At 34.5% G+C, this 25,536-nt stretch overlaps 1 protein-coding gene across 2 annotated transcripts in view; it reads right to left on the bottom strand.

The window, feature by feature from the left end:
• The window catches only part of LRRC7 (leucine rich repeat containing 7), a gene marked incomplete at its 3' end in the record, with an annotated part of 502,056 nt that overhangs the window by 204,046 nt on the left and 272,474 nt on the right, over nucleotides 1-25,536 (bottom strand). The window contains exon 8 of one of the 2 annotated variants that reach the window (XM_082614055.1): nucleotides 3,695-4,072. The exons of the other annotated variant lie outside the window; for it this stretch is intronic. Coding sequence (XP_082470181.1) covers nucleotides 4,066-4,072 — 7 coding nt within the window. Of the gene's footprint in view, nucleotides 1-3,694; nucleotides 4,073-25,536 lie in introns of those variants that run through there. 2 annotated transcript variants of the gene reach the window in all.

The raw sequence follows: 25,536 nt of genomic DNA, 5'->3' as shown, positions 1-25,536 counted from the left end.
ATACATTGGAAGATTAAAGGATGGATAGTAAGAAACCAGTCAAGTAGGTGAAGAGAGAAGAGAAAGGGCAGGGTCATTACCTTATTTAAAAGATACCTGCTAAATTTTAGAATGATGGACTAAAACTATATTTTAGTAATTCAGATAAAAGTGACACCTATACAAGTACTCAACAATATTCTAGTAGCCTGAGACTTCTGGTTTTCTGCCAATAAATACATATAAATTATCAGTCTTTATCCAATTTATATTGATTGCTGTAGCAGAAGCAAATAATATAAAACTGACAACACCTAATGTAACTTTGTTATGTTTTGTTTATGACTAAAAATTTGTAAAATAATCATATTCTTTTGTGACAAAATTCAGATCTGCCAGTTTTGCTCCAGGAAAAGTTGACTTGATTTAAAAGAAAATAAAAATGGCAGAAATCATAGTTGGTAAAATTTGATATGAACAAAAAAATAAGGATGGGAGAGTATATGAAATTCTTAATAAATATGCAGGAACCTGTAATTTCTGAGAAACGTAGGGAGATGTATTCTATTTTCTAAGACGCTGCTAAGAGCTATAAAAGTTGACTTCTCTCCATGAGATGTCAACAAGATGTTGAAAGGCAATTCAATATGTTGCTCAAATGGTGGCCCAGGTTCCCAGGAGGGACACTTATCTTACAAGGAAAGAAGGGGTTCTGTTGTAATATTTGGTATCCTGGAGAATGGGTAAGCACCTCTTGTGCTGCCTTCTTCTTAAGAGTTATTTTTTGTTTTAGTTATTATTGTATATTTAGTCAAATTCTGGTTTGATATGCATATTCCACTACCCATGAATGTATAATCAATAGAATATATTTCTAAAAGATAGCTCAATAGGAGATTACTGTTATTTCAATAATAACAAATGTACATAAACGCATCTTATCCTTTTACCAGTTTATCTAGTTTAAAAAATATATATACCTAGAGGCTAAAAATTATGTAACTTTATGAAATGAACACATTTAATATTTTTGTTAAATTGGTGTATGTGACTCCTCTTAGCATAAAAGATTAGAGCGCCATAAACATTGTGAAGGAATTTATAATCACTTCCACTTGTTGGAACACTACAGTGACATAGCATGAACACTGGGCAAAAATGAATCAAGTATCATATTCACTGGTATTTGATTTATTTTTTACTTTTTTTTTCTTTTTTCTTTCTTTTTCTTTTTTTTTAATTTTTTGCTTTATAACAAATTTAATCAGTTATACATATACATATGTTTCCATATCCCCTCCCTTTTGCGTCTCCCTCCCACCCTCCCTATCCCACCCCTCCAGGCGGTCACAAAGCACCGAGCTGATCTCCCTGTGCTATGCGGCTGCTTCCCACTAGCTATCTACCTTACGTTTGGTAGTGTATATATGTCCATGCCTCTCTTTTACTTTGTCACAGCTTACCCTTCCCCCTCCCCATATCCTCAAGTCCATTCTCTAGTAGGTCTGTGTCTTTATTCCTGTCTTACCCCTATGTTCTTCATGACATTTTTTTTCTTAAATTCCATATATATGTGTCAGCATACAGTATTTGTCTTTCTCTTTCTGACTTACTTCACTCTGTATGACAGACTCTAGGTCCATCCACCTCATTACAAATAGCTCAATTTCATTTCTTTTTATGGCTGAGTAATATTCCATTGTATATATGTGCCACATCATCTTTATCCATTCATCCGATGATGGACACTTAGGTTGTTTCCATCTCCGGGCTATTGTAAATAGGGCTGCTATGAACATTTTGGTACATGTCTCTTTTTGAGTTATGGTTTTCTCAGGGTATATGCCCAGTAGTGGGATTGCTGGGTCATATGGTAGTTCTATTTGTAGTTTTTTAAGGAACCTCCATACCATTCTCCATAGCGGCTGTACCAATTCACATTCCCACCAGCAGTGCAAGAGTGTTCCCTTTTTTCCACACCCTCTCCAGCATTTATTGTTTCTAGATTTTTTGATGATGGCCATTCTGACTGGTGTGAGATGATATCTCATTGTAGTTTTGATTTTAGTTTTTAATTTTTTACTTTTGTAATCACTTCTGCTGATGCAGTTTTAAACCATTCCAACTTGATAACAATTATTTGTTACTTGTTAATGTCTTTTCCTTAAGAAAAGTTTCCTTTATCCTATATATACAAGGTCTCAATTGTAATATGTTATCATAAGACAGGAATGCAACATGGTTTACTGCAGTTTGGTCACGCCACCAAAATAATTATCAAACAAAACTACTGCACTATGCTGTAGATTTTAACTGCAGCTCTGTAAGACTTTCAAAATTTAACAATGGAATATCCAGTTCCTTACTTGGAACATGATAGAGGAAGAAGTATTTCTTAAATACTTTAAAGCTACTTTCATGCAGAATGTTTTAAGTAATCTTGAAAATGACATTTGAAGGACATGATGAGAGCACATTATAAAACTATACTAAAATAGCACAATTTGTTTTAAAGCAGAGTCAGAGATTTACTTTTGTGTTCTTAGAAGAGCAACATACCTTTCAATATACAGTTTCTAGAGACATATGCAATATATTGTGAAAATGACAGAAGTCAATGAGTATATGACACACAGGTTAAAACTATTTTGTACAAACTCCATTAAGTAGTTTTATGAATTTTTACATAAGATCTTTATGAGTACTCATGGAAAAATCAGTGTTTACACAATTTTAACTAAAAAAACAACATCCACTTTCAAATATATATGTACTTTTTACAAAGGTCTATGCATTTAGGGCCATTATTTTATAAATTCACATAATTAAAATACATTAAGACAGAATGGAAATATTCAGAAAAGTACATTTCAACTCCATAGTGTAGATTTGGCGAAAAATGACAATTCGTAATTTCCTAATAAGGAAATAAAACAGAAAAAAACGAAAAAAAACAAAAAATAAAAATACCATTAAGGTCAATGTATCTATCCTGCTCATATCTGGTTTATGCAAAGAATGTTCAAATTATATTTAATCAAGCAATAGTTCCAATAGAACTAGTATAAATTCTTTGTATCTTGCCTTGTTCCAAAAAGGAGTGAAGATGGGGTGAAGAATGAATTTGTTGGACTGCACCAAGATGAAGATCTCTGGATGCTGAATTTCAAACTCTTCAAAATTTCAATATGAAACATACCCTACTTTTCTAAGTCAAATGTATAACATGTTAAAAGCAAATGCACCCATTGTGTCAATTGTTATTTATTTTGCAAAGACATCATTACAGAGGTTCATTCTACATGCAAATTGAAACGTTATGTCATTGAACTGTATAGATAAAGCCAATGTGGTTAATTAACAAATATGTTTTATAGCTACAAAATAATTATTTCACATTAAATTACATAAAACGAAAGGATATATAAAACCAATCAATCACTGGCCTTTCATGTTTTGACTGGGACCATCTGGGAATAATCTTTCACTTTGCAAAATAAGTTCACAATGGAACATCATTAAGTGGTCCACACAGAAAACCTGGGCAACCCTATTCAGTCTCTGAAGTATATAACTGACTAGAGAAATTCTCTTATTTACTTCATTAGGATGTCTTTTAAAATGATGGCTTATTCTGGTCTAGTCAAAAAAATTTATACAAAAAGTATATATGACAGCAGCTTTATATAAACTAAGAGTGAAATAAACTGGACAAAGATATGAGTATTAATGTTTTTTTAGACTGATAAAATTTCATGTTAATTGAAAGTTAAGGCAACTGAACACACTTGGAAAAAAAATCAGGTTGCTCTATATTAGTCAGAAATGTTATTGTTAAGCTTTAACAAAGACCAAACATTTTGCATAACACTAGGCAGTAAGAAGGCAGCCCCTGTCAGCAGGTAGCACACCAAAAATGTTTGGTTTCATAATACAGTTTGGGAGAACTACCTCTACAAAGTCTATTCGTGCTGATGCTCCTGATGCTGCCATTTCTGGTGCCCGAAAGCTGCTGACTCCACATCCTCTGTTGTAGGTGTCACTGTATAGTCTCAGGCGATTGGGCAAGGGGCACACTCTGGATCTTCAGATGCTAAGATGAGAAAAATCAATTTCAATGCCCAAAAGATGGAACTCCTAATGCAGAAGGCGACTAAAATAGTTACCAATTGGTCTACAGTACAGGGATGTGAAATGTTTGTTTGTTTTCATATAATTCTATATAAATATGTTATAAACAAGATTTTCATAAAGTGGTGCAGTTCTAGGATTAGACAGGTACTAGATAGGATAGAAACAGAAAATCAGACTGAGTGGTATTTGACAAGATGACTAAAAACATGCATACTTCCTAAAAGAAGAAAGCAAAATATTCATATAAAAATCATTGCATAATAAACCAGTCTCATGAAAATAACTTGCTTAAACTTTTATTTCCAAGGTTATTTCTACTCATTTAAATTAATTCTACAATAACAAGCATTATTGATGTCTGCTGTTTAAGGCAGAACACAAATGAGCCCATTGGTATTTTACTCTGAGTTTGTGTCCCTTTTTCTCTCTGAAAATGACAAAATTTGGTTTATGAATGTCCTCTGTTAAATAAAATTTTCTTCTCAGATTTATCAGTTCCCATGATATGTAGAATAATTCAGCTTAATCTATAGTTTTTAACAAAAACTCTTATATGAGATAACAACACTGAAGAAATCAGTGAGATACAGAAGGGAACATACTGTAAAAGAGTACATTTTATTATATTAAAAGAATTTTGAGTGAAAGAATGTTTTGGGTTGTAAAAAAAAATCATTCCTTCTATTTATTTTTTACTAAATATTTAAAAAAACAACTTTTGTCCAGTATCTTCATGTTTTAATAAAAACATGTGAAATTTGTATCTTGAAATATATTTTAAAAAAATAATTGATTTGATTTTTTAAATGATATATGCATATATGAGAACAAAATCATTTACAAACTATTTACCATCTCTGGAAACACAGCAATAGCTCAAATTAATATACAATGAGTTTTGAATTAAATCAGTAAAATAACCATCTTTTTTATTTAAAAAATTGGCATTTTTATGACAGTCATTTATACAGCTTGTGCACCTGAATCCACTATATATGATATACTGTAAAGTGACAAATGATCACAAATTATAACGACAAACTCCTACTGAACATAATTTTTCATCAGAAGCCATCCTGAATCAATTAATTACGCTATTACTGTACCTTAATTGTTCTCTCCTTTATTTCCAGAAAAGCTACCAATCGCATATTTCAATTAATGACTTATACATATTTTGCTTACAACTTTGATGTACATTTTATTCAAATTAATTAAATGCTACAATTTTACTAACATATGATTTAAAAATTGGATATGCTTAAATAGCAAAACAAAGCAAATTATGTTTTCTCAGATAAATGCAATTATGGTTACACATAATGTTAAATGATGATTGAATAGCTTATCTGCATTAGAAATTTCTCTTTGCTCCAGTTAGACTTACATTTTCAATTAAAAAAATAAAAACATAATCTTACATTACAATATTTTTGCATACAACTGAAATTAATGCACATTAATCTTAAAGCATTTTCATAGTAGAAAGAAAGAACTAGAGTCTTCAAATCCATATGATTATTAATTACATTGGAACTTGGCAAATGTTCTAAAAGTTGAACAATTCAATGCTTACATTAGGTAGATTAAAAATGTACATAGACTGAGCAAAAATTACCAATCTGCAAGTTTAATTGACAGGCAATACATACACAGATTATTTGTGAGGATATTTTGTCTCAGATTCTGCTAGAGTTTTAGTTTTATTTATGTATTTTTGGGTATAATATTAAATAGTTATTTAAAGAGGTGTTTATGGACAAATTGATACAGCTATTCCACATTATCTTAACTCTCCCAATATATGCTTATTAAGTTCACATTCTTAATTTAGTGATAAAAGGAAAATATTAGCATGTGCAAAGTGTTACAAAGAATGCTATATTTCATATTTCATATATACCAGTATATTTTATAAATTAGATGAGGATAATTCTATATAGCTCAAGTTCAAGCTCAAGTTGAATATAATTGTGCACTTTGTGTATTTTTCTTAGATAATTTGAAATATGCAACTGGATATCTGCCAAACTCAAAACAATGAAATCTTAGAGTTTTGTTTCAGATCTTTCTGCCTTATCATTTGACCTTCCCATAGGGCATATAGATTATTCAAGAATGAATTTGTTTAACAGAATAGTAATATAGCAGTCAGTAATCTCATCCCACTATTGAACCAGCCAAAATTCAACACCAGCTGAAAGCTTAAAGTATTACAGCACACAATTTGGCTTTGAAGATAGTGAAGCTAGGGCACAAGTACAAATCATTTTCTTTAAACATCACAGTGATCAATAGATAAATCTTTATAATGGCAAGTGACATTTTATTCTTTAAATACATTGCATAAAATTTTCCAACCTATGTGTCATTTGCAGTATGAGATTATTAAAACTCAATGAATTAAGAATGTGCTTTTATTACAAAATGCAGTCATCTAACAGAATAGTCTTTAGCTGACTAGTAAGAAAATTTAAAACATATATTATTTTATATATAAAAGTTGAATTAATAAATACAATTTTGTCCAAGCTAAATCAGCTTATGAAATTCCTTTGCTTTAAAATATTCCATATAACATTTTGAAATATTTTGTTGATATGCTAAGGTATTTCAAAGGCACTTAATAAATAAATGTAAGAGTGTTTTATCTACGGCCTCCAAGTCACTACAGGATTGCATTAAGAGATAGAAAAGAGAGGGAGTGACAGATTCTGTTTGGAGAATTGAATAAATAATTCTAAGAGATAACCTGTGATCTAAGTCTTTATCTTGCAATAAAAGATCACCATACAGTGAAAAAGAGGGAAATCTAGGCACGGGGCATTACATGTATGAATTTATTAAAACTTTAAAGCAAATAACTTATTGGAAACGGTGAGATATTCTTTCCTGAAGAAGCTTAATATGGAGAGGATTGTTAAAAGATGAAGCAACTTGTCACGTGTCGTTACATACTTATTTTTATACTTCCCTTTTTTTGTTCAACCATAAAGAAGGTGTTTTGGGTGAAATTCTTACTTGTGCTCTTTTTTTTTTTTTTTTTTCGTGCAGGCTCAGCGGTCATGGCTCACGGACCCAGCTGCTCCGAGGCACGTGGGATCTTCCCAGACCAGGGCATGAACCCGTGTGCGCTGCATTGGCAGGAGGACTCTCAACCACTGCGCCACCAGGGAAGCCCTTAGTTGTGCTTTTGATCCTGAACCCTAGTAACATTTTCTAGGAAGCACCTGGCTTAAGTTTTCTTCTCTTTCTTCTTCAGTGTTAATCCTCCCCACTTTTTTTCCCCCCTTGGGCTGCATGCAATCTCCTCTGCTGCCTCCTCTTCCATGTACACCTTATTCCTAACTCATGTCAACATTTATTTCTTGTTCATTGAACTAAAATTTATTGAGCATCTACTGTGTTCCAGGCAATGTACTAAACAAAGGAGAGCAAGATGGGTTGGTGTCTGTCCTACTTTCTTCTCTTCTGAAAAGGGTAGTCTATTTTTCTTCCTCACCATTCACTCACCAACCCACAGCTCTCTGGAATTCTAGTCCTTCCAAGTTAATAAAACTGCCTCACTTTTAGGGAGTTAGTATTACTAGTGGTTAATCATGCCAGTTTTGGTGACAGAAAGAAGTCTAGAGCTGACTTGCACTGATCTGCTGCTGTCTGTTGATCTTGAGATAGTACTTTGACTTTCCTGAGCCATTGTTTTCTTAATCTGTAAAACAGACATAGTAACCCTTCTCTCAGTCTTAAGTGAAACTCAAAGTGAAATATAATTATATGCTTTATAATGCTTCACCCAGTGTCTAGCACATAGAAGTTCAAGGAATTGTCCTTAAGTATCCACGTCCAAAAGTCCGTCTAATTCCAAATCCAACTAACGTTTCTCAGTTTTTGTCTTTAGGATCTCAAAGCTCTCTTTGACTATTGATTATTCCCTTCATCAAAACTCTCTATTTCCTTAGATTCTATGATGAGGCACTCTTCTGCTTTACCTCACATTTTCATATCTCTTTCATGGGCTCATTTTTTGACTGATCTGTAAATGTTGGTTTTCTGTTCTAAATCCATTGCTCTCATCACTCAGATACACTGATCTGCTCCCACTGTTTCAAATAACATATGTACTAATGATGCCCAAATCCAGAATTCCATCCCAACAATCTGTCTTTGAGCTTCAGAATCCTATATCTAACTCTATACTAGGTATAGAATTGAATCTTCCCAAATTGAATTAATTATTTCCCCTCTAACCTAGCTGCTCTCTCTGGAATTATTATGATTACATGTGTTTTACATTCATTGATTTATATACATTCACTGTTCTAAACAACATAATGATTTCTTGCCTACATTATTAAAACAGCCTGTTCATCCATCTTTTCTCCCTCAAATCCATATTCCACATGGTTAACAAAGGAAATTTAACCATATCACTCTCTGTTATGTACTGAATTGTGTCTCCCTTTCCTCCAAATTCATATGTTGAAGTCTTAACCCCTGGTAACTCAGAATAGGACTGTATTTAAAAATAGGTCTTTAAAGAGGTCATTAACTTAAAATGAGGTCACCAGGGTGGACTTTAATGTAATAAGGATACCAGTTATTGGTGTTCTTATAAGAAGAGGATATATGGGCACAGATTCATGGAGGGAAGACCATGTGAAGACATAGAGAGAAGTCAGCTCTGTGCAAGTCAAGGTGAGAGACCTAAGAAGAAACCAGCCCTGCTGACACCTTGATCTTAGACTGCTAACCTCCAAAATTGTGAGAAAATAAATTTCTATTGTTTGAGCCAGTCTGTGTTACTCTGTTGTGGTGACCCTAGCAAATGAATACACTACCCTGTGTATATATGTCTTTAACAGATGCTCAGAGTACACTGGATAGAATCTCAACATAACAAGCTGTCATAGGGCTAACACACCTTCCTATCTAGCTTCCTTTCTGACCACTCTCTGACATCATGAATGTTTCAACAACCCTCAACTGCTTACAGATCCCTGTGCACACTGTATTCCTCACTTATGTACCTCTATTACTGTAATCCTCTTCATCTGGTTAATTTCTATCTAGACCTTTAAAGTCAGCTTAATCATTATCTTTCCAGGAAGCCATCCCTTACCCTAACTTGATTTTTGAGTAATGCACATAGAAAACTTATAAAATATAAATAAATAGAAGGATGGGGAAAAGTCACCATAAATGTTTAACCCTAGTAGGACCATTATAACTCTAATGCTTTTCTTTCCAGCCTTTTTAAGGCCAATTTTTACACAATTGAGATTTTACTGCACAAGCAATTTTGTTTTCTGTTTTTATTTGATATGATATTATTATTTGAGCATTTTCTTATCATTAAAAACATAATTTTAGTGACTTCATAAAATATCTCACCATGTTGACTCATCTCAATTAATCTAATCATCCTACTAGAACTAGAAATTCATCCCTGATTGGTCTGGGCTTAATAATGAATTTTATGGTATTATTCTCAAACTTCTAATTCTAGATTTCTCTCCTGGTCTTTGGATCTGTATATCAGTTGGACTTCTTCATCAGAGCATTTCACTAAAACTTAAATCAGTTCCAAACTAAACTCAATATTTCTAACTAGTATCTGTCCTACCCTTTCTATCTCTCCCAAACCTTCTTATATCTCTGTTTATAGCACAATAATTCACCAAGTTTTCCAAACTTGCAACCAGTGGTTCATCCTGATGTCTCTTTTCCTTCAATCTTTCCCAACTCAAATTCAATCATTTACTAAAGCGTTTTTGACTCTGTCTTTTAACTATATCTTGTGTCTTTACTCTCCACTCCATTGTTATTCATTTAAACTGGTCCACATGATCTTTAAGCTACTGAAATGTTCTCTAACTCCATCTCTCTGTCTCCAGACACCTCAATTCCTTCCTCCATAAATTTGCTTCATAACTGCTAATGTAACTGTTAAAGATTCAAAGTGATCATGTCACTCCTTAGCTTAATATTCTTCAGTGGATTACTGAATCTTTCAACACCATATTCTGACCCTTAAAATTGCTCTGTACTTAGGGTTTTACATGTGTTATTCAATCCTTCTTGCACTCCTCTGAGGGAATCAGCTGACTTCTCCATTCTTAAAGAACTTGTCTTAAAGAACTTTTTGTGACTCTTTACTTATGTGTCTATTCTCATACTGGGAACTTGCAAGAACAAGTTATAAAACTAAAAATAATTGCTAACAGATCTAAGTATCTATGTTGACAAAAATCTTCACTGTAGGTTCACGGTAGGAAGGATATTAAAAGAGAAAGAGGAGACTAAAAACTAAGCAACTTGTAATAAAATAACAACCAGAAATGAAATAAAAATATATTTTTTTATATTTCTAAGTTCCTTTGGCATGGAAATGTATGATAATTTTGTAATAGAGCCTTCACTAAACTAATGTATTTATACCAATGTCCCTAAGGGCCTGAAAAAATATGACGTAGTACTCCAACTGTGAGTTTAAATGTATATGTACACTTTTCAAGGTTTAGTATATTCATAAATGTTGGAAAAACTAAACATATTGCTAAAAACATCATTATTCTAAGAATAACTCAATCACAAGCAGTAATCAATAAAGGTACACATTCATCATTTCAAACATGGAATCTTAATGGATCCTTGACGGTAAGCAATAATTACCAGAGGAGTACTAATGCAGAATTGATATTCAGTGTTAACAAATTAATTTTGAAGCTAATTGAAAAGAAACTTTGCTTTGAATAACACCACTATAAATAATGGTTGTTGTTATGATTTTTATTATGATTTTTAAGAATGTTCTGATGTATACCTTATATGGGACACCTGGTAATACATATATTCTTAAGGCAGGATTATAGTAAGATGTTTTATAAATAGAAAATGGTAAGTAACCCTTGAAGTCAGAAGGTCTGTGTCTAAAAAGTCTGGATGCCATCAGATCCTAACCTCTAAAAAGTTCTTTAAATTTACTTTGGGAGGATGAAAGGACACACTGTTCTACCATCCAGCCTGCTGCCGTGGGCCACACATTGCTGGTTCTTCAGATTCTCTTTAGCTTTATGGCTATACTTCCAGACCCTGCAGCCACCCCAAGCCTGACACAGCAACCTTGTCTCCCTTGAAAACCACATCTCCCATAAAAAAAAAAAAAACCCAAAACATTAGCTTTAGTGGAGAGGAAGTAGGAAGAAGACTCCACTTTCTCTCATTTTTACTATCTATTCTTTTCTTTTCAGACCTAGTGACTTACACACACACACACACACACACACACACACACACCAAATCTCCTTTATTCCATTAGAAGACTCACTCACCTTCCTTTCCAATATTTGAGTGTTAAAATGATAACAAATTTATAGAAAAAGAATCTTGTTGAATTTATCTTAGGTTTCATTCCTTTGTCATTTGAGAATTTGCCACCTTGACAAATGCAAATCAACTCATGATCAAGTGTTATATAAGATATATTTAGACACAGTTATTCCTTTCCAAATATTCCATATACCCCAAAATGTTCTTTTCCTTTTGGCAGTAGCACCTAGGAGTTATGTCTTCACTCATTACTGTTGGTGGATCTGAAGTTATCCTGTTCACAGGCTGATTTTTCAGATAACTTCTGAGGTGACTGGTACTTTGTTCAGATACTCTGCCTTTCTGTCATCTATTATATAAAAAGAACTGTCATCAGTGACTCACTTATTCTGAGACTCTTAAGGACCTTACTTCCTTGGCTGCTGGAATCTAATTTAATTGGCTACTAGTGTTGACTCCTAAAATTTCACCATTGCTTCATTCTTTCAGCCACCCTTAGTTCTTCCTTCTAATAATTAGGGTTCGTGTAGCCTCATGCTTGATATAGCTGGTACTTAATGAATAGTTGCTGAATATTGGATGGATGTTTTACAGATGGTCAACTGACACCTCTACTAGGACCATAGCTGGTACGTAAGTACCTGCACTAGTAATTAGTTTACCCTTTTTGGGCAAGGGAAGTTATTTTCTCTAGATTTGTTGCGGGTAACGTGAAAGTAGTTCCCTCTGCTAGGATGTTCTCCAGTAGAATAACTAGAATCATCCTATTTTTATACTGGGTTGGCCAAAATGTTCATTCATGCTTTTCTGTAAGATGTTACAGAAAACCCGAACGAACTTTTTGACCAAGCCAATACTTTCTGTTCAATACTCATTCTGTCCCTAATGGCCAACAGCAGCAAAAACCTTTCTGCTTGCAAACATGCTGAGACCTTCTCAAGGACCAGTTTATCTTTGTGCCCTCATATTCCTCTTCACTAGAAACAAATAGCGAACTTCCCTAGCAGAGCAGTTGTTGCCATATACTAATTAGTAAGTCTAAACCTGCACTATATTTTATTTGTCTAAATATTCAAATTTCTCTAACATATGGTATTGCTTCCAAGATTCCATGTATCTAGTGAAAAAAGATTGTCACCATACCTTTTTTCTTCTTTGGTTACAGAGCTGCTATTGAAGATTAGAGGGTTTTAATACCCTTTGTTTTCAGGGTTAATATCCTTTGTTTAAGTGTGTGTTTCATCAGTGGTAGAAATCTTGCAAACTGTCCTTCAATCTGATAATACGATTGCTATGTTGCCTTACCTTCTAACATTTCAAACATAGGGCTATGGATAGTTAATGGTTTTTTCTTAACAACAAACATGGAATATATTTAGTGAACTTATTAGTGAGTGCTACCCTCTACAGTGCTTGGAAGATTCAAAATGGGCTTCAACCCTTCTGTTCTGGCCAATATTTTTTCCACACTTCTTTTTTTTAACATCTTTATTGGAGAATAATTGCTTTACAATAGTGTGTTAGTTTCTGCTGTATAACAAAGTGAGTCAGCTATACATAAACATATATCATCATATCTCCTCCCTCTTGGATCTCCCTTCCACCTTCCCTATCCCACCCCTCTAGGTGGTCACAAAGCACTGAGCTGATCTCCCCATGCTATGTGGCTGCTTCCCACTAGCTATCTATTTTACATTTCTTAGTGTATATAGGTCCATGCCATTCTCTCACTTTGTCCCAGCTTACACTTCCCCCTCCCCCTGTCCTCAAGTCCATTCTCTAAGACTGTGTCTTTATTCCTGTCCTACCCCTAGGTTCTTCAGAACCATTTTTTTTTAGATTCCATATATATGTGTTAGAATACGGTATTTGTTTATTCTTTCTGACTTACTTCACTCTATATGATAGTCTCTAGGTCCATCCACCTTACTACAAATAACTCAATTTTGTTTCTTTTTAGGGCTGAATAATATTCCATTGTATATATGTGCCACATCCTCTTTCTCCACGCATCTGTTGATGGACACTTAGGTTGCTTCCATATCCTGGCTATTATAAATAGAGCTGCAATGAACATTGGGGTACATGACACTTTTTGAATTATGGTTTTCTCAGGGTATATGCCCAGTAGTGGGATTGCTGGGTCATATGGTAGTACTACTTTTAGTATTTTAAGGAACCTCCATACTATTCTCCATAGTGGCTGTATCAATTTATATTCCCACCAACAGTGCAAGAGGGTTCCCTTTTCTCCACACCCTCTCCAGCATTTGTTGTTTGTAGATTTTTTGATGATGGCCATTCTGACTGGTGTGAGGTGATACCTCACTGTAGTTTTGATTTGCAGTTCTCTAATGATTAGTGATGTTGAGCATCATTTCATGTGTTTGTTGGCAGTCTGTATATCTTCTGTGGGGAAATGTCTATTTAGATCTTCTGCCCATTCTTGGATTGGGTTGTTGTTTTTTTCTAATATTGAGCTATAGGAGCTGCCTGTATATTTGGGAAATTGATTCTTTGTCAGTTGCTTCATTTGCAAATATTTTCTCCCATTCTGAGGGTTGTCTTTTTATCTTGTTTATGGTTTCCTTTGCTGTGCAAAAGCTTTTAAGTTTCATTAGGTCCCATTTGTTTATTTTTGTTTTTATTTCCATTTCTCTAGGAGGTGGGTGAAAAAGGATCTTGTTATATGTATGTCATAGAGTGTTCTGCCTATGTTTTCCTCTAAGAGTTTTATAGTGTCTGGTCTTACATTTAGGTCTTTAATCCATTTTGAGTTTATTTTTGTGTTTGGTGTTAGGGAGTGTTCTAATTTCATTCTTTTACATGTAGCTGTCCAGTTTTCCCAGCACCGCTTATTCAAGAGGCTGTCTTTTCTCCATTGTATATTCTTGCCTCCTTTGTCAAAATTAAGGTGACCATAAGTGTGTGGGTTTATTTGTGGGCCTTCTATCCTGTTCCATTGATCTATATTTCTGTTTTTGAGGTAGTACCATACTCTCTTCATTAGTGTAGCTTTGTAGTATAGTGTGAAGTCAGAGAACCTGATTCCTCCAGTCCCGTTTTTCTTTCTCAAGATTGCTTTGGCTATTGGAGGTCTTTGTGTTTCCATACAAATTGTGAAATATTTTTGTTCTAGCTCTGTGAAAAATGCCATTGGTAGTTTGATAGGGATTGCATTGAATCTGTAGATTGCTTTGGGTAGGAGAGTCATTTTCACAATGTTGATTCTTCCAATTTAAGAACATGGTATATCTCTCCATCTGTTCGTATCATCTTTAATTTCTTTCATCAGTGTCTTATAGTTTTCTGCATACAGGTCTTTTGTCTCCTTAGGTAGGTTTATTCCTGGGTATTTTATTCCTTTTGTTGCAGTGGTAAATGGGAGTGTTTCCTTTATTTCCCTTTTAGATTTTTCATCATTAATGTAAAGGGATGCAAGAGATTTCTGTGCATTAATTTTATATCCTGCTACTTTACCAAATTCATTGATTAGTTCTAGTAGTTTTCTGGTGGCATCTTTGGGATTCTTTATGTATAGTATCATGTCGCCCGCAAAAGTGACAGTTTTACTTCTTCTTTTCTGATTTGGATTCCTTTTATTTCTTTTTCTTCTCTGATTGCTGTGGCTAAAACTTCCAAACTTATGTTGAATAATAGTGGTGAGAGCAGGGAACCTTGTCTTGTTCCTGATCTTAGTGGAAATGGTTTCAGTTTTTCACCATTGAGAACAATGTTGGCTGTGGGTTCACCACTGAGAATGATACTGGCTGTGGGATATATGGCCTTTGTTATGTTGAGGTAATTTCCCTCTTTGCCTACTTTCTGGGGAGTTTTTATCATAAATATGTGTTGAATTTTGTCAAAAGCTTTTTCTGCATCTATTGAGATGATCATATGGTTTTTATCCTTTGATTTGTTAATATGGTGTATCACATTGATTGATTTGCATATATGGAAGAATTCTTGCATTCCTGGGATAAAGCCCACTTGATCATGGTGTATGATCCTTTTCATGTGCTGTTGGATTCTGTTTGCTAGTATTTTGTTGAGGATTGTTGCATCTATGTTCATCAGTGATATTGGTCTTTAGTTTTCTTTTTTTGTGACATCTTTGTCTGGTTTTGGTATCAGGGTGATGGTGGCCTCTTAGAATGAGTTGGGGAGTGTTTCCCCCTCTGCTGTATTTTGGAAGCGCTTGAGAAGGATAGGTGTTAGCGCTTCTCTAAATGTGTGATAGAATTCGCCTGTGAAACCATCTGGTCCTGGGCTTTTGTCTGTTGGAAGATATTTAATCACTTTTTCAATTTCAGTGCTTGTGATTGGTCTGTTAATATTTTCTATTTCTTCCTGATCCAGTCTCAGGAAATTGTGCTTTTCAAAGAATTTACCCATCTGTTCCAGGTTGTCCATTTTATTGGCATATTGTTGTTTGTAGTAATCTCTCATGATTCTTTGTATTTCTGCAGTGTCAGTTGTTACTTCTCCTTTTTCATTTCTAATTCTATTGATTTGAGTCTTCTCCCTTTTTTTCTTGATGAGTCTGGCTAATGGTTTATTAATTTTGTTTATCTTCTTGAAGAACCAACTTTTAGTTTTATTGATCTTAACTATTGTTTCCTTCATTTCTTTTTCATTTATTTCTGATCTGACCTTTATGATTTCTTTCCTTCAGCTAACTTTGGTGTTTTTTTTGTTCTTTCTCTTATTGCTTTAGGTGTAAGGTTAGGTTGTTTATTTGAGATGCTTCTTGTTTCTTGAGGTAGGATTATATTGCTCTAAACTTCCCTCCTGGAACTGCTTTTGCTGTGCCCCATAGGTTTTGGGTCATCGTGTTTCATTGTCATTCGTTTCTAGGTATTTTTTGACTTTCTCTTTGATTTCTTCAGTGATCTCTTGGTTATTTAATAGTGTATTGTTTAGCCTCCATGTGTTTGTATTTTTTACAGTTTTTTTCCTGTAATTGACAGCTAATCTCAGCATTATGGTCAGAAAAGATAACTGATACGATTTCAATTTTCTTAAATTTACCAAGGCTTGATTTGTGACCCAAGATATGATCTATCCTGGAGAATGTTCCATGAGCACTTGAGAAGAAAGTCTATTCTGTTGTTTTTGGCTGGAATGTCCTATAAATACAAATTAAATCCATCTTGTTTAATGTATCATTTAAAGCTGTGTTTCCTTGTTTATATTCACTTTGGATGATCTGCCCATTGGTGAAAGTGGGGTGTTAGAGTCCTCTACTATGGTTGTGTTACTGTCGATTTCCCCTTTTATGGCTGTTAGCATTTGCCTTAAATACTGAGGTGCTCCTATGTTGGGTGCATAAATATTTACAGTTGTTTTATCTTCTTCTTGGATTGATCCCTTAATCATTATGTCATGTCCTTCTTTTTCTCTTGTAATAGTCTTTATTTTAAAGTCTACTTTGTCTGATATGAGAATTAATACCTCAGCTTTCTTTTGATTTCCATTTTCATGGAATATCTTTTTCCATTCCCTCACTGTCAGTCTGTATGTGTCCCTATGTCTGAGGTGGGTCTCTTGTAGACAGCATATAGACAGGTCTTGTGTTTCTAGCTATTCAGCCAGTCTATGCCTTTTGGTTGGAGCATTTAATCCATTTACATTTAAGGTAATTATCGATATGTATGTTCCTATTACAATTTTCTTAATTGTTTTGGGTTTGTTATTGTAGGTGTTTTCCTTCTCTTGTGGTTCCGGCCTAGAGAAGTTCCTTTAGCAGTTGTAAAGCTGGTTTGGTTGTGCTGAATTCTCTTAGCTTTTGCTTGTCTGGAGAGCTTTTAACCTCTTTTTTTTTTCTTTTTTTTTTTTATTAGTTTCTGCTTTATAACAAAGTGAATCAGTCATACATATACATCTGTTCCCACATCCCTTCCCTCATGCATCTCCCTCCCTCCCACCCTCCCCATCCCACCCCTCCGGGCGGTCACAAAGCACCGAGCTGATCTCCCTGTGCTCTGCGGCTGCTTCCCACTATCTATCTACCTTATGTTTGGCAGTGTATATATGTCCATGCCTCTCTTTCGCTTTGTCACAGCTTACCCTTCCCCCTCCCCATATCCTCAAGTCCATTCTCAAGTAGGTCTGTGTCTTTATTCCTGTTTTATCCCTAGGTTCTTCATGACATTTTTTTTTTTATCTGAATGAGATCCTTGCTGGGTAGAGTAATCTTGGTTGTAGGTTTTTCTCTTTCATCACTTTAAATATGTCCTGCCACTCCCTTGTGGCTTGCAGAGTTCCTACTGAAAGATCAGCTGTTAACCTTATGGGGATTCCCTTGTATGTTATTTGTTACTTTTCCCTTGCTGCTTTTAATATTTTTTCTTTGTATTTAATTTTTGATAGTTGATTAATGTGTGTCTTGGTGTGTTTTTCCTTGGAATTATCCTGTATGGGACTCTCTGTGCTTTCTGGATTTGATTGACTCTTTCCATTCCCATATTAGGGAAGTTTTCAACTATAAGTTCTTCAAATATTTTCTCAGAAACTTTTTTTTCTCTTCTTCTTGTAGGACCCCTATATTTCAAATGTTGGTGAGCTTAATGTTGTCCCAGAGGTCTCTGAGACTGTTCTCAATTCTCTTCATTCTTTTTTCTTTATTCTGCTCTACAGTAGTTATTTCCAATATTTTATCTTCCAGGTCACTTATGCATTCTTCTGCCTCAGTTACTCTGCTATTGATTCCTTCTAAAGAATTTCAAATTTCATTTATTGTGTTGTTCATCATTGTTTATTTGCTCTTTAGTTCTTCTAGGTCCTTGTTAAACATTTCTTGTATTTTCTCCATTCTATTTCCAAGATTTTAGATCATCTTTACTATCATTACTCTGCATTCTTTTTCAGGTAGACTGCCTTTTTCCTCTTCATTTTTTTGGTTTGGTGGGTTTTTATCTTGCTCCTTCATCTGCTAGGTATTTCTCTGTCTTCTCATTTTGCTTAACTTACTGTTTACACATATTCTTAATAGTACATGTTTGAAGCTGTGTTGAATATTGCCTTAGACTTTTATTTTTAACTTTGTCAAGGGAACTCATCCATCCATTCATCCATCCAGCCATCTTTCCATTTATTCTACATACTTGCTACTGCTCTAGGCAAAGGAGATAGAAATATTAAAGACACTCTGCCACAAAGGAAATCATTGGCCTTGAAAGTAAATAAACAGTTATAGCACAACAGGATAACCTTTTTTATCCTAAGAGAACACAGAAAATGGCTGGCTGAGCCAGGCTGAGTGAGTTCAGAAAGGGCCCTCTGGGGGAGTTTATCTCCACTGAATTATAAGTAAATGAATCACTTAATCAAAGAGTAGGGAAATATGTACAGGGCAGAAGGAACAACATACATAAAGGCCAAGAGATAAGAGTGTAATTCAGGGGTGACTGGAGCATAGTGTGTGAGGAGGGGAAGAAGAGATAGTTGAAAGGTAGGTCATAAATGGCCATTATCTTAAAGAGTTTAAATATTTGTTCTTGAAGGCCATTGAAGTTATTAAGGATTTTTATGTAGATAATGAGTTAATATTTGCACTTCAGTTTTGGAAAAACATAGTGGAGGGTGCAAGAGTGGAGGCAGGGAAATAGATAATTTTAATAGCTGAGGCATGAGACAATGATAACCTAAACTAAAGCAATGGTAATGGAGATAAAGAGAAGGGAAAACAGATGAAAGTCACTACTTATAGTTGTAATTTTACATTTATTTATGTGATTATTTGATTAGTATATATCTCTTTTATTAAATATAAGATCCATGAGTACAAAGGTAGGTTTCATTTCTGCTTACCATCGTATCTCCTATGCCTAACACAGTGCCTGGCACACAAATGCTTAATAAGTGTTTGTTGTGTGAATTCGATAATGAATGAATTTAAAATGTACATTCATGTTAAATGCATACTATGAACTGAACAGTGTACAAGGCAGTGAAGATTCAGTGATGAATAAGCTATGCAAGATCCCTTCTCTCAAGGAGAAATTTTAGAAAGGGGAGAAACAAGTAATAAGTAAGAGAATTTGCAATAGTAATCAGTGTTACAAAGAAATTAAAATAGGGTTTTTGGGAAGTGCTGGTGTGGGAGAGGCTACTTTAGATGGAAGGGTCATCAAAGAGTTCTAGGGCAAGTGACATTTGATTTAAGATACAGATGATAACAGAGGAGCCAGTCATGGGTGGCTCTGGGGGCAGACAGTTCCAGACAGAAGGCAATGAATAAGCAAATTAGACAGATTTGACAGGACTTGTTGACTGATGGGAAGAAATAGGCCTAAGATGATTCACAGGATCTAGAAAATGTTATTTCTGTTCTTTCTAAATGAGCTTGGGAATACTGGAAAGACTACTGACAGTGATGGAAACGTGAAGTTCAGCCCTGGAACTGTGGACTTTAAGGTACTTGTGATGCACTGAAATAGTAGATGGCAATTCATCTCCAAGATACTTTCTTTCTAAGAACAGAAAGGATATAGGCCACAACTCTAAAAGATTGTTACAACAGTGTTCTCCAGATGAAACTTTTTAGCTGACAATATCTTCAGTTGACTACGTTTCCTGAAAGTCTTCCCAAAATCTCCTACAATTCAGGACCAGTAGACTGTGTTCTGTCTGGAATTCTCTAACATCATGGTCACCCAAACATAACATGATTATTAGTTATTGGTAGGCTTTAGACGGGACTAATTATTTCCAGGCAGAAATCTGGAAATCTAGACTCTTTTACTGAGCTCTTCACTACAGTGCTTTAATACTGTTTTAATTTTTGCTTTCCTATAAAAAGAGATTCACGGGCTTCCCTGGTGGCGCAGTGGTTGAGAGTCCGCCTGCCGGTGCAGGGGACGCAGGTTCATGCCCCGGTCTGGGAGGATCCCACATGCTGCGGAGTGGCTGGGCCCGTGAGCCATGGCCACTGAGCCTGCGCGTCCGGAGCCTGTGCTCCACAACGGGAGAGGCCACAACAGTGAGAGGCCCGCGTACCACAAAAAAAAAAAATAAAGAGTTTCACTTATGTTGAAAGAGGCCCAATGGTTGGGGGATCTCATCCACTATTTTTGCCTATATGTCATATGTAAAAACCTACTACCATTTTTTTTCGTGTTCAACCTAGTCTTGGGGATTGGGCTCAGATCTGTGTGGTGTACTGCAAATATGTTTCAATACTATCTTGGGCCATAGATCCCTTTAGGCCATTGATGAGAAGGGAGAAAATAAAACTTCTTTACTGAGGATACTTTTGTGGTTAGCTCGTAAGGTGTTGTACAGACTAATGACCATCCAAGGTAGAAAGTGTCCTTTGTGTGCAGACAAACCAGAGACTGCCCTGCTACATACACAGCTACTGCAACTTCACAATGAAATATTATCTCAATAGAGAAGGCTCAACTATAAGGAATTTGACCTGATAAGCCTGTCTTATTTGTCAGATAACTTTAAAAGAGTGCCAGAAAGCTAGACTTTAGCAACTGATTTTATCAAGTGCAGGTAGGACCTGATAGCCTCTTGTCTTTGAACTACTAAAACCTATGATTTCTAGCTGTACCACACACTGATATAAGGCATAAAGCAAAGAGCCTCTGGTCTAGAATTAAGATTCTTGATTAATTTCTTCTGCCATGGCTATATGAGTTGGACACTTCCAATGATAGCTGGATACTGCCTGCATTTTTTAGCTCTAGGCTACCAGTTTTACACTTCCTTCCCTTGAGCTTGATTTCCTGCCTTCTTGGATGTACTTAGCTTTTATCAAACTTTTTGCTAGGCTCCTCCTCTTTAGTCTGATTTCTACACTTAGCTCTCTGTAAGCTAGATTGGATAAATTGCTTCTCATGTTCAGCAGGACTCATAATGTAAATTGAATCTGCTACATTTTAGGAGTCCAAGTCCAGTAAAGAGTATTTGCAAATTCTCATGTTCCCACTGCTAGATTTTTGCTGACACTCTCGTTTTTCTAAAGCAATATGTTGATACAAGGTCGTATTAAGTTGTGCCCATTGAATATTGTTTAAGAATCCCATTTACTGAATTTATTCAAAGAACATTATGTATGAACTTAGAGAAATATCAACACTGTTGAAGATGTGGCAGATTATAACGCAGACTCATAAATTGCTGATAACAAGTGAAGTAATTAATTTGTAGTTCTTTTCAACTTCTTTTATATTTGAAAATGTTTTATATATATGTTAAAATAAGCTATCGCTTATAAATTCATAAATGTGATTGTCATATATGCTTTTTGCAGTGCAGTTTTAATTAAATTATTTTTTTTTACTTTTGTTATCTTTTCCTCCTTTCCCTTCCACTCTTTTACTTACTTCTCATCCTGAATCCAGCCTCAAGTGACCCAAATATATAATCTAGTATGTAGCCTATTATATTTTTCTTGATGCTTATAAAATTACATACAAATACACACAAATATAAGAAGTGCTGGCATTGTTTGTTTTTTAAAAATTAAATTATACTGCATGCCATCTTCTGAATCTTTCTTCCCCCTTCAATAATAACTTGTAGAAATCATCACTTTAATGACTTTATCATGTCTCTGCACCATTATTTAGTCAGCCTTCATTCTGTTAATTTTTATTTTATTTTTCCAATTTTTTTTACTCCAAACAATACTGCCATAACCTTGTAAGTTAAGTAATCACTGACAGTTTTTATATACTGTAGAGATACAGTCTAGCTCCATTTTATTTCAAATGAATCATCAATTGCACCAATAGCATTTATTATGTAATATACCCTTTTCTACTGCTTTAAAATACATTTTGTCATCTTTAAAACTATTATAGATACTAAGATCTATTTCTGATTTTGTGTTTATTCTATTGACTTACTTCTTATCTTATGACAATATTTATTTGATAAGAATAGTTAATATTATATTCCAATATTTGACAAGGTAAGTGCTTCCATCATTAATACTTTTTGTTATACATTCTTGACTGTTATCCATAATTTTTTTTCTCATACAAATTTTAAGATTATTTTATCCAATTAAAAACTTTTGAACTTAGAAGATGGGTTAAATAAATGTTGAATTTCATTAATAATAATTTCAGAGAATAACTTTTTATATTAAACTTCCCATTTAAAAATGATTTGTCTTTTCATTCATTCAGATCTTCTTTTATGCCTTTCAATAAGAATTTATATTTTTCTTTCATAAGCATTATGTCTTTCTTGTTACATTGATTCCTGAATACTACTTCATTTCTGTTTCTATTGGGAATGGAATATATATTTCAGTTTCTTTCATCAGTGTTTTTTCTAGAATGGAAAAAATACCCCTACTCATATTCATATCCTTACTTTTTTCTCCAAACATCTTGCAAATACCTTTATTCTTTTTAATAGTGTATTAGGGCTCAGATCTGCTAAATGTACAGAAGTATGACTATATGGTAAGCAAATAATATAACTGTTACTGTCAGTTATTCCTACACTGATTTATGTCAGGCAGATCTACCTTTGAAATCCTAATCTATCTTTGAGAGTAGTGCAATATTGGGCAAGTTGTTCAACCTCCTTAAGTCTTATTTTCCTCATCTATAAAGTGGAAACTGATAATGGTAACTATATTATAGTGATTACATGTGGATTAAATATATTGACAAAAATAAAACACTTTAATACAGTGCCTGGCAGATATAAGACATTGGGAAATGATGGCTACTATTATTACTACAGCTGCTGAAGAATTCATAGACAAAAACCAGTTTAAGGAGTAAAAGTAAATTTTCCAGCAGCATTGTTTCTTAAATTTTAAATGACAAATAGATATAAGATGTTAAATATGCAAGCTTGAAGAGCTTGGATTCTTCTGAGTGCCAGGAGATTCTCCAGATAATATGGAGCAAAGAATGACCCAAACAGGAAATACAATGATAGTTGACTATTTTGCAAAATAAAATCCAACGAAGAATATGTATTTCACCTAATAAGGCTTTTAAAGTTTAAGAAACAACAATTAAAAAAAAAACACTTATCAGGAAATTAATGTTTGCATAAACAAAGAAAAATAATGGAGAACTAGAATGGTAACTTAAACTGTGTGAATTGTGGGAACCATTGGAAAAAAAGATAATTGAGCTCATAAGTTGACTGTAGTAGAAATGGATACATCCCATATAAATGTCTACTCACATCATTTAGTTCAAGGTAACTTATTAATAAAGGAAGATTAGTGCAGTTTTTAAAAAATATTAATACATCTTATTAAAATCTAACTAATTGGAGTAAGTTCTCTAGGAAAGATTTTGTTGCTTTAAAAAACAGGTCAAAATGAACATATATTTTGTCAGTTTAAAGAAACTTTTTCCAGTTTTAGATTTCTTACTCCTTTCTCAACTTTGCTAGTTCTTAACAAAGGCATTATATGTAGAGAAAAAATTTAAGTTTTTGTAAAAAAATCTTAAATTTTTATAATTTAGCTAAGAAAATCTCCCCAAAAGTGATTAACTTACAGTTGTCAAAAGAAAGAGACTTGGGACTTCCCTGGTGGTGCAGCGGTTAAGAATCCACCTGCCAATGCAGGGACACGGGTTTGATCCCTGGTCCGGGAGGATCCCACATGCTGCAGAGCAACTAAGCCCGTGTGCCACAACTACTGAGCCTGCACTCTAGAGCCCAAGAGCCACAATTACTGAGCCCGCATGCCACAACTGCCGAAGCCCGTGCGCCTGGAGCTCATGCTCCACAACAAGAGAAGCCACTGCAATGAGAAGCCCGTGCACCACGACAAAGCATAGCCCCCGCTCGCCGCAACTAGAGAAAACCTGCGTGCAGCAACGAAAACCCAACGTAGCCAAAAATAAAAATAAATAAATAAATAAAAGAGACTTAGTAGCAGAATTCATTAACCCTAACTGCCACCAGAACAAAATCAAAGGGAATAAAAATTTTGACTCAGCTTATAATAAAAGCCTTTTAACCAAAAAGAAAATACTGGATATTCAGATTAGCTGTCTGTCAATAGCGTGTTGAATTTGGGGATCATAATTGATATAATAATAATAGTTTTGATAACATATATATATAATAAATCTACTATATACGTATGTGATACTAATATATTATGTTAGAAAAGCTATTGAATACATTTAGTCTGAATAATGAAAGACTAATAATGCATGTTTTTATTGTCTGAAAATATAAAAAACTGTCTTCATCTAGTTGCTGGAAATTATCAAAACTCTCAATTCTTATACATTTACTAATGTGATCCTTATGTACACAGATGGTATAAACTGAGCCACTCTCAGCAGAAACATGCAATAATATGGGTTGTATGTGAAGCAATGGGTTGATCTGGGAAAACTCTTTTGGGGGAAGAAGGGGAGCTTATTTTTGTTTGTGAATAATGACATTCATTTCCTGATCAGTTACCTAGGGTTAAGAGTGGCAATTTATCATTGCAAAACCCATTTCCTTCAACTTAACCCTTTCCAGATCTTTACAGAAAGTTTGTCCTTGATTGCCTCATAAGTCCCATTTTTTTTTTTATTAAACACCTGATTGGAATATGAATACAATCCAAATTTTACCGTTCTTATTTCTGTATAAAGGGGCTTTTTGTTGTATACCAACACAGAAGCTCAACTAAACTGTGTTTTGTGCATGTCTTGATTGAAAAATTTATAGTCTTATAAAAAACAACAGTGAGTTATCTTGACTATTTAAAGCTATGTGGAGCAGGATCATCATTCAAATGACGATATTCTTTTTTCTTTTCTTTTTTCTTTTTCTTTTTTTTTTTTTTTTTTGCGGTACGCAGGCCTCTCACTGCTGTGGCCTCTCCTGTTGTGGAGCACAGGCTCCGGACGCTCAGGCTCAGCGGCCATGGCTCACGGGCCCAGCCACTCAGCGGCATGTGGGATCTTCCCGGAGTGGGGCACGAACCCGTTTCCCCTGCATCGGCAGGCGGACTCTCAACCACTGCGCCACCAGGGGAGCCTCACTCTATTCTTTGTACGTCACAGAATCAGGAAGAAGAGCCTTTGCTAAATATTTTCCTCACCACCAGTGATTATCTATTTCCCTTGCTTAACAGGAAGAATCACGAAGAAA

The sequence above is a fragment of the Mesoplodon mirus genome (genome assembly GCF_964341445.2).
Source record: "Mesoplodon mirus genome assembly, chromosome: 3".
NCBI lineage: Eukaryota > Metazoa > Chordata > Mammalia > Artiodactyla > Ziphiidae > Mesoplodon > Mesoplodon mirus.
The sequence above is the reverse complement of the archived record's forward strand: the minus strand, read 5'-3'. Positions and strand labels throughout refer to the sequence as shown.